This window comes from Chiloscyllium punctatum, chromosome 10, assembly GCF_047496795.1.
Source record: "Chiloscyllium punctatum isolate Juve2018m chromosome 10, sChiPun1.3, whole genome shotgun sequence".
In the NCBI taxonomy this organism is placed as follows: Eukaryota; Metazoa; Chordata; class Chondrichthyes; order Orectolobiformes; family Hemiscylliidae; genus Chiloscyllium; species Chiloscyllium punctatum.
The window spans coordinates 73,141,831-73,152,544 of NC_092748.1; the positions used below are offsets into that span (position 1 = coordinate 73,141,831).

The 10,714-nt window shown below is 35.8% G+C and overlaps 1 protein-coding gene across 4 annotated transcripts in view; it reads left to right on the plus strand.

Moving 5' to 3' along the window:
• The window catches only part of ttc21b (tetratricopeptide repeat domain 21B), a 108,397-nt gene extending 99,123 nt beyond the window's left edge, over window positions 1-9,274 (plus strand). For all 4 annotated transcript variants that reach the window (XM_072579500.1, XM_072579496.1, XM_072579498.1 and 1 more), the window contains 3 exons: window positions 1,689-1,809; window positions 1,915-1,982; window positions 8,093-9,274. In XM_072579500.1, the coding sequence (XP_072435601.1) occupies window positions 1,689-1,809; window positions 1,915-1,982; window positions 8,093-8,170 (267 nt within the window). In that variant the 3' untranslated portion in view covers window positions 8,171-9,274. The remainder of the gene's footprint in view (window positions 1-1,688; window positions 1,810-1,914; window positions 1,983-8,092) is intronic.
• Window positions 9,275-10,714: the final 1,440 nt, after the last annotated feature.

Consider the following 10,714-nt stretch of genomic DNA (forward strand, 5'->3'; position numbering starts at 1 on the left):
TTTTACTGGCATCATGAGGGACCACTTTCACGCATCTTTATGATTTCTTGTGGGATAGTAGCAAAGAAATAAATGGGCTTAAAGTAAAATCCAGGCCTCTGGTTTTTAAGTACATCGGACTGGAAATTAGGCAAAATGGACCATATGTTTTGCATCAGCCATCTTATTTGGAAAATGTTAGCTGCATTACTATCGGTCATAATAGGACCTCACAAAAAAGATGCTTTCCTAAACTGAAATAAAGGAATTGCAATATCTAATTGGACGGATGAATTGGCTAAGCACCAAAACAAGGCTGGATATCAGCTTTGAAGTATTAGATTTGAGTGCAACTGCGAAAAACTCCCAAGATGGAAGATATTATTTGGGTGAGAGTCAATAAAGTGTGGCACTGAAGAAAGCACAGCAGGTCAGGCAGCATTCGAGGAGCAGGAGAGTCAAAATTTTAGGCAGGATCTGTCGTCAAGACTGAAATGTTCTTCCTGCTCAAAATGTCGATCCTGCTTCTTCCAGCACCACACTTTATCAACCTACTCTCCAGCATTTGCAGTCCTCTCTATCTCCTATTATTTGGGTGAACAAAACATTGAAAAAAAAGATGGAGAATTGTGGTTTGAATTTACATTATTGGGATGTATTATGAATATGAAACACATTTTTGGTGATGGTATCTTATACAAATCTCTGGGTTATCAAGTGCAAGAAAGCTTTTTTGTTTTTTTTCTTGTGGGAAAGGGAGATAAATGTAGCCCATTTGCTTGGGAGGCTAAAAGGACCAGGAGAGTCAAAAAAAAAAGTACCTTAGCAGCAGAAATGCTAACCCTTGGTCAAGTGGCAGGGGCATTTTGCTTAGCAAAAATATTGGAAGAAATTTAGGAAAGCAGTTCAGGAGCAATACCTGTTAAGTGCTCCATTGATAATAAGTCAATATGAGATAACGTATACTCTGTGAAATATGTGACTAATGAAAGAGTGGTAGTTGATATTACAGTTTAAAAGAGATACCGGAAATCAAATTCTAAAATGGAATTAGTGCATAGCATCAGTCAGCTATCTGATTATTTTATGAAGAAAGGAGCAAGCTATAAGAAACTGTTAGACCACATGGAGCAAAGACACTTGGAACTTTAATATGAAAAGAAAAATAAAGAGCATGTAACATGTTATGCTTTTGTATATTTTGATTCTTGTGTATCTGTACAGATTTATTTTGAAAAAGAGTAGAATTTGTTACCATCTCATAAGGTTTGAAGAGATGACGAAGTCTAAATGGAATGGGAAACAGGTGATATATTAATTAAGGATTAATTGAGTGAGAATTGGTCATATAAATATGAGGGCTAGTCATCTGTGTTGCAAGATTTTTATCGAGCGTGGTTAACTGAAATAAAACTCTCATTAAGAGTGAACTTAGGACATTGTTGAAAAACGTTTATCTTCAAGTGTATGACAGAGACAAGGTCTCATGTAAGATTTCAATCTCCAAAGCAGTACTCTGGAATGTTTAAATAATGCTTGTCATTGTCACTCAAACAAGAGGCTATCCCAACCTGATGAGCTTGAGCGCAAAAGTTGTGTGGTACGTCACATGAGACATACCTTGTTCCAATATGTTTGTAGAAATTTGTGTTCTTTGCTCTTGGTTCTTCTTTGTCTCTGAATCTATTAACAAATCTTTATTTTCTTAGTCCTGTTGCAAGGCTTATGAATACATGGGATACATTATGGAGAAAGAACAATCTTATAAGGATGCAGCTACTAATTATGAACTGGCTTGGAAGTATTGTAACCAGACAAATCCAACAATAGGTAATATCAAAATTACTAGAAATGTCATGATCAGATATTACAATAGATATTAAATGCATTTGCAATACTGCTCCAGAAAAATTGACACTACTTTCCATTTTACAGGATACAAGCTGGCTTTTAACTATTTGAAGGCAAAACGATATGTTGATGCTATTGACATTTGTCATAAGGTAATATGTTTAAATTCAATCTTTGATCGTGCTTTCAGAATATAAGATTAATAACAATCGAGGCATATTCATTAATCTGTACCCTCTACACAAGCAGTGGCTCATCTACTCCTGCCGCGCCATATCCTCTCACCTGCTTCAATCAACAGTTTTAGTGGTGGATCCCAAATTATTACTTCTCTCCATGTCTCTCTTGTGTGTTTGTATTTTTTTTTCATGTTTATTTCCATTAATCTCAGTTATCTGTCCTCCTTTGTCCTCCTGGAAACCTCAATCACTAGAAATGATCTGTTCCTACCAACCCTGTCCTGTCCCATCATAAGCATCTCTTAAATCACCCTACATTCTCCTGAAAAAAAAAGCACTGCAGTTGCTGGAATAAATCTGAAATAAAAACAAATGCTGGCAATAGCCTGCAAGTAAGGCAGTGTCTGTGGAGAAGCAGCAGTACTCCGAAAGTTTGTTCTTTCAAATACCTGTTGGACTAAAGCCAATTTTTAATTCAAAGAAAAAACAAAGTTAATGTTTCATGTTAATGACTTGTCACCAGAACTGGTAAATGCCAATATTGAATTCCATGTGTTACATTTTATTCATTCTACCATCTTAGCAATGGCCTTTTCCAGCTTTCTTCGGTCCTCAATGATTTACAACACCTCCTATTGTAGTATTAACTGCAAATTTAGAAACCACTCCTTCCAGTTATAAGTCTTTGAAATATAGTGAATGAAACATATACTGTGGGATACCACTACTCATTTGCAATCACCTTGAGAAACTATCTTTAAATTCTTTCTGTTACTTCTTGTTTCCTTCCATAACCAATTTTAATTCAATTTGCTACCCTTGCTATGATTTCATACTCGTTTATCTTGAATGTTTAGCACCTTGACTTATTGCATAGACCATGGAGGAGGACTAGTATTTTCTCTCTCCTCCACAGTGAATCAGTCTAGAAATCCGAAGTTCACTACAACTTCCTTTCTACATTCAATATTGTATAAATATAATTCAGATGTAAAAATAGTTACTGTTCTTTATCATTACTCTATACTATGTATCTGTTATTGTAAATAACTGATTATACTTATTCTGACAGTATCATTAACAAATCTCAGATATAGAAACTGCTAAATTACATTAATTGCAATACTGCATTAAGTAGAATAAAGAACTGCAGATGCCGATGATCTGAAACGATTACAGAAATTGCTGGAGAAACTCAGCAGGTGTGGCAGCAACTGTGGTGAGAAAGCAAAGTTAATTTTGAATCCAATGACTGTTCTTCAGCATTGATGGCTAGGAAAGGGTGGCATATATGCTAAAGACTGGGGGGAGGGGGAAAGGAGTAAGTGGAAAGGTGGAGACAGAGCCCAGAGAGAGAAGAATACAGCTAGTGAGACAAAGGAGAAAAGCTGCTAATGGGGACTGTAAGTAGGTCAAAATGGGCTGGCTGTGCTGAAAGCAGTCAAGAATAGAGTGGTGCTGAAAAAACACAGCAGGTCAGGCAGCATCTGAGGAGCAGGAAAATTGATGAGTGTAGGAGTGGGTGTTCAGGCCTTAAAATTTATTGAACTCGACATTCAATCCTGAAGGTTCCAGGTACCCAAGTGGAAGATGAAGTTCTTCCAGCTTATGCCTGGTGCACTTGGCAGACATGAGACAGAAATTTTAAACAGGGAACACTTAAGCATGCCACTTAGCTGAACTAGTGAATTTTACATTTACCACTGGTTTGTTGAAGTGGCAAGCAACTGGAAGCCCAGGATCATTTTTATGAACCTTGTTCCCTGGCTAACATTTCTGTCTGAATTTCTCCAGCAATTTTTGTTTTTGTATCAGATTTAAGTAGTATTAGTTCTGTTGAAAAGTCATACTGTACTTTAACATTAACTCTGTTTCTCTCTCCATAGATGCTGCCAGACCTGCTGAGTTTCTGTAGCATTCTCTGTGTTTCAGATTTCCAGCATCTGCAGTGTTTTCTTTTTAAACAACACTAAGTAGCATATAACCTATTGTTCTACTTTGTGACAGTACAGAATAAAGATAAACCATTTCATTTGCAAACAATGAAGTCATTCATTTTGTAAAAAAGTATTAAGATTTTCGACGAATGCAACATGATCCTTTACAATTCTGAAAATGAAGTAGATTAAGGTACAAGTTTTTTACAACCAGACTTAATTGTCAAACAGGAAAGGTCCATTTATAGAAACAAATGGTAAGAGGAAAGTTCTTATTGTTACCAAACTAAGCGTGACAGATATTTTTAAATAAGCAAAGAGTTACGAAACAAAAGGGAAAACTCGATCATGAGAGAAAACTAACCAGAAATATGAGCTTCTAAGAAAGGTTAAAGAAGAATAAACTAAATGAACCCGCATAAAATCAAATTGGTGAATTAATAAATGAAATTAAGGAAATGGCAGGTGAATTGAACAAGTATTTTGCATCAGTTTTCACGATAGAATTACAGTAACATCCCAGAAGCAGCAATCAATCAGGAAATGGAAGGGAGTGAGGAACTCAGAAAAATCACAATCACTAGAGAGGTTTGTACTGAGTAAACCCAGGCTGACAAGTGTCTGGGATGTGATGGATTTCATCTGAGGGTCTGAACAGAAGTGGCTAATGGGCTAGTTAATGCATTGGTTTTAGTTTCCTAAGACTCCCTTGATTCCGGAATGGTTCCGTTAGTTTATAAAATATTGAATGGGGCTACTTTATTGAAAAAGAAGGTGACACAGAAAGCAGAAAATTGCAGTCTAAGTAGCTTAACATCTATCACAGGGAAAATATTAGAAACTATTACTTAAAATGATACAGCAGGGCACTAGGACATGGTCAAAGTCTTGAGCAGAGTCAGCATGGTTTTATGGGGGGTAATCAGGTTTAACCATTCTCTTGGAGTTCTTAGAGGAGGTCACACATTGCTGTTGATAGAAGGAACTGGTGGATGTACAGTATTAGATCTTTTATACATTGTATTAGGTATTGTTTGTGCTATTTTATCAGTCAGCCCTTATGTGAGCTAGTGGAGTCTTTCACGTAAGAGTAATATTGTTTCCCTTTCCAAAAGCAAAAATGTAAGTAACAAATCCACTGTGATAATATTGTTCTTTGTTTTCACTTTAATATCTGATTTTAAAAATACTGTATTGCACAAGCAACGCTTAAGTATGCCACTTAGCTAAACTAGTGAATTTTACATTTACCAACAACCAAGCAACAGTTCTAACAGCATTAACCATTCCCATTTTCCTTCACCCATCTATGCCATTTAATCTTGGATGTTAGCATTGTTTTTACTTCAAACACTAATCCTGGAAGTATATTACATAGTCTCATAACTGTTTATAATATTATCCTCTGTGTTTCTAAAGCTGTTACATTCAGTCATTTGGCCTAAGTAATTGGTTTAGTGACAGGGAACAGAAAGCAGAATTATGGGTTGATACTCAAATTAGCAGGATGTGACCACTGTTGGCTGACAAAGATGTGTGTGAGGGCCTTAATTATTCACATTATTTATTAACAACTTGGATAATTTCATAGAAAGTCACATATTCAAATTTGCTGATAAGACAAAGTTAGGTGGCATTATAGACCGTGTAAGTAGTGTAAAATTATAAAGGGATGTTGATGGACTAAGTGAATGGGCAACAATGTATCGGATGGAGTTCAGTGTAAATACTTATGAAGTAATCCATTTGGACCAAAAAGGATAGATCTGGGTATTTTCTAAATGCTATACAGTTACAGAGGGCAAGACGGTGGCCCAGTGGTCGGTACTGCTGCCTCACAGCGCCAGAGTCTTGGGTTCAATTCCAGCCTTGGGTGACTGTCTATGTGGAGTTTGCACATTCTCCACATGTCTACATGGGTTTCCTCCAGGTGCTCCGGTTTCCTCCCACAGTCCAAAGATGTGCAGGTTAAGTGAATTGGTCATGTGAATTGCCCGTAGTGTTGAGGGATGTGTAGGTTAGGTGCATTCGTTTGGGGAAATGTGAAGTAATAGGGTACAGGAATAGGTCTGGGTGGGATTATCTTCGGAGGGTCAGTGTGGACTTGTTGGGCCAATTGGCCTGTTGCCACACTAGGGATTCTATGATTTTAAACATGTAGTGGATGTCCAAAGAGACGTTCAGATTCAGATGCATGGATCATTAAAATGTCACAAATAGGTGCAGAAAAAAATCAAAAAACTAATACAATGCTGGCCTTTATATCTTAAGGACTAAATATGCAAAAATTATGCTCCAGTATTACACAACCCTGGTTAACCTCCACTTGGACTACTGTGAGCAGATCTGGGCACCACACCTGAGGAAGGGTATTGGCCTTGGAGGGAGTACAGCATAGCTTTACAAGATTAATACTGAGACTTCAAGGTTTAAGATATGAGGTGTGATTATGTATATTAGGCCCGTTTTCTCTAGCCTATTTTCAAGATATTAACAGGAAAAGAAAAGGTAGTTACAGATAAATTATTCCCACTAGTTGGGGATTCTTGCAGTCTGGGGCATGCTCTGAGAATTTAGGACCAGATTGTTCAGGAGAGATGTTAGGAAGCACTTCAACACACAAAGGCAGCAGATGTTTTGAACTCTCTTTCAAAAAGGGCAGTGGATGGCGGATTTGTTGTTAATTTTAAATCTGAGATATATACATTTTTGTTAAGCAAACTGTTAAGGGATATGAGCCAAAAGCAGGTAAATAGAGTTCAGCCACAGATCAGCTTGATCTCGTTGAGTGATGGAACAGGCTTGAAGGCATTAGTGGCCTGTTCCTATGTTGTACCCATGGTCCCTTGGTCTTGACCCCTTGACTACTTTGCCTTGTCCAATTGCTTAGTATGCTTAAACATAACATCATATCATTTGGTGCTATTGTTACTGGAAAAATGTTAATTTTACAAATCTTTATTTCATAAGTCTCCTTGGACAACTTTCTGGAAAAGATATATGACTTAAGAATTATGTTGCAAGTATTTATTAAATGAGGTTTTTTTCAGACTACAATTTTAAACCAGCTAAAAAGCACACTAAATATCAGCAATAAATTTCAAAGGGTAATTTTTATTGCTGTAATACAGTATATCATGTGTATGTAAATGTGTCCTTTCCAAATCGCAGATCATTTGAGTTTTGAGTAGGATTTGAGGTTCTGTTGAAGTAAACTAAATACAGTATAAAGTTCTATTTCACTCTTCGAGATCTTGAAGGACTTGAATTTCGGCACTTGTCAACTATTGTTTTTAACCATGGGTTTAGAATTCTGCAGACACCTTTTTAAATTCTTGTGGGTTAGCATTAATTCCCTCACTAAGAAACAAAGAAATTTGAATTGTAAACAAGAATTAAAATTCAGTTGTGATTCTCAGCTTTAGAAAATTGCAAATATTGCAGACTCATTCTCACTCTTAAGATTTCAGATTAAAATGGTACAGGATTATTATCGACAAATAACATTCCATAAAATTGATTTGCACTATTGCCTGAGAAAATGATGAGGTCTGAAGAACAGGGCAGTGATATTGAATAGCATCTGTCAAAGACTGGGAAAAAGCAAAGGCTCCTCAGAGCAATGCTGGGAATTTTAAAAATCAATAAATCACATTGAAGTGATATTTCTGTTGACAGAGGTTGCAAATATGGGGCTTAAAAATATTACAATGGCAAAAGTTAATGAAAGAAAAGAATCAGGAAAGAAATGTAATAACATTTATAAAATAATTAATTGATTTGGGAATAAAAAAATAGCGGTACATTGATGAAGAAATGATACCAGACTTGTACTGTTAACATTTTCTCTCCACAGATGCTGTAAGACCTGCTGAATTTCTCCAGCACTCTGTTTGTTTCAGATTTCCTGCATCCACAATATTTTAATTTTATTAATCTGAATAATTTATTAGTTTATTAGAAATACTGGAAGCAAATGAATTGTATCACTGTTGCATATTGAAATTGTTGCAAGTTAGGTATAGCTGTTCACTTTTCCTTTAAAGTTGTTGCCTAGTCACAGCAACTAAGGAGATTTAATATTTTTAATTTTGAATAAACATTTATAATTTCAAACAAATGAAATATATTATTTTGTTTTGGCAGGTACTAAGCGCCCATCCCAATTATCCAAAAATGAGAAAAGAGATTCTTGACAAAGCTCGAGCAGCTCTCCGATATTAATTGTGTCATATGATGCTAGCTTTGCTTTCAGCGACTTCTGAAGTATATGTGTATTATTTGACATGCCAATCTGCATTATGTACAGTAAGTTCTAATGTACAGTAGTCCCGCTGTACCCGTGGGGAGATATGTTCCAAGACCTATCGCGAATGCCCAAAATCGCGGATAGTAGCAAACCCATTCATTTAAGTGGGAAATATACCTCCCCAGCAGCCCATTGGTCCCTGGTTCTGGATGTTCCATGTAATATGTTCGGGTTGTGATAACCCACTGGTAACTGAAACCACAGTAACCAGACCCGCGGATACAGCGGTCGCCCTGTATAATTATTTAGATGCATTACTTTTATATGCTTTATAACCCACAGTAATTTATATACATTTCCATAATAGTGTTTCATTGTTTTTACAACAGTGTTATTTCCTTTATAAATTACGAGTATCTGTGAATATAAATTTGCATATACATAATTTTATGTAATTTTCTACCACAACACCTCCACTGTGTGTTAATGATGTAGAACACAATCATTCATTTTAGACTATTCCCTCAAGGAGTTGGTTCTTCATACGTCAGAATTTGCAGGCCCTTAATAGTAGATACTTTAAGTACAAATTAATTTGGTGTTCATTGTCTTGAGCTTTTGGGAAGAGTCAGTCATTTTTGAATGGCTTAAACTAAAAAGTGGTCTGTATGTAGTAAATCACTGTATCTGTAAAGACATTTTAAAGGCAAGAAATAATACTAGATTAGCTGTTGTATATTTCTTTGAACCTGCAAAACTTGCTGATGTGTTTGTCCAATGCATGTAACTTGGTTAAAATTAGTTGCTGTACACAGTTTAGATTGTCACATGTTACATTTCAAAACTGGTGATAGTTTTTATTTAAAATTTTCACTTTCCTATCTTAATTTGTCTGCATTGTGGTTTTTGTTGTCTTTTTGTATTTCTGAATCAGTTTATAAATACTGTGGAGTAAAAAGACTTTCTGTAATTAGTGTTTCCTACTTATGGTTGTATTGTTAAAAACAAGAATCTTTTGCAATCTGATTATTTCAAAGTAAATATCAATAAATAGGCAACGTTGATTTTTTAAAATTGAATTTTCAGCCTTTTGTTGTATCTGTATCTTACATGGACACAATACTGGTCATGGAATATGCCTTGTGACATAACAAACTGCCAAATTCAGCTCTTTCTTTTTCCCCACAATGTTCATGCAAGTCATACCCAGTCCCATTTCAGTGAGAACATCTGTTGAAAGTATACAGAGTAGGCATGTTGTAATATCAATCATCATGTGTGTTAATACTGCAGTTTTGGAGCTCAACACTTCAGCTGATATACACACTTAAACAATGCCATGAGTGCTATTTAATGGAACCATTATACACTTTGATTTGGTTGCTAACTGCTTTTTAATGGTACTTTCCATGATTGGATGTTTGCAAAATTGATTAGAATGAACAGGAAGTGGTGTGGCATGAATTGTGGGAATTGTTATATCAAGCGAGTATTCTGCACAAATCATTTGCTCACAAACTTGTCTTTATTTCGATGACCTGCATGCACAGGTCCCTTGGCTGACATCATAATAGAAAGATGAAGCAGAGGTTATATATTTACATTATTTGTTCCTGTAGTACGTGGCCAATAGAGTAATCACATCACTGCACTAAAAGTGACTGTTCACTTAGTCTGTTAAAGTGATCCCACAATGTGCCCCTTCTTTTGCAGAGATAAGAACATATCTCATTCATCAGAAAATATATACAAAGAATATTGTTGTTATGGTTTGGATTAATTAAAGAGGAATAAAATAGAGGATTAAAACAAAATACAATTTACAAGTACACCAAACTGTCTCAAAGAAGTCTACTTATTCTACCAGATGTTGTGATCCTAAACCTCTGCTCGGTATTGTGATCATTTTCATGACTTTTCTAGTTCACTGATAATCAAGAACTTTTGTAAACGCATTATTCTTCTGTTCAGATGATATCCATGCACTTCCCATTAAATCTTGTCTTTGCCCTTTCTATGATATGACAGAAATGTCAGACCAATTGTATTGTATAGCTGATTTTGTTTCCATGATTTGGAGATGCCGGGGTTGAATTGGGGTGTACAAAGTTAAAAATCACACAACACCAGGTTATAGTCCAACGGGTTTAATTGGAAGCACTAGCTTTCGGAGCGCCGCTCCTTCATCAAGTGGTTGTGGAGGACACAACTGTAAGGCACAGAATTTATAGCAAAAACTTACAGTGTGATGTAACTGAAATTATACATTGAAAAATACCTTGATTGTCTGTTGAGTCTTTCATCTGTTCAAATACCATGATAGTTTCACTTCTTTCATGTGTAAATCACAAAACCTTTTTTTAAAAGTTACATTCTCAGGTTAACTAACAATTAGTGTTAGCTAGACAATACGTTGAAGGAGTTAGCCCCTTGTGTTCTCTGTCTATGCCATGATGTTTAGATTGATTGTAATCTAAAAAGTGAGATAACAGAGTTTTACATGAATTCATGCAGTTTTT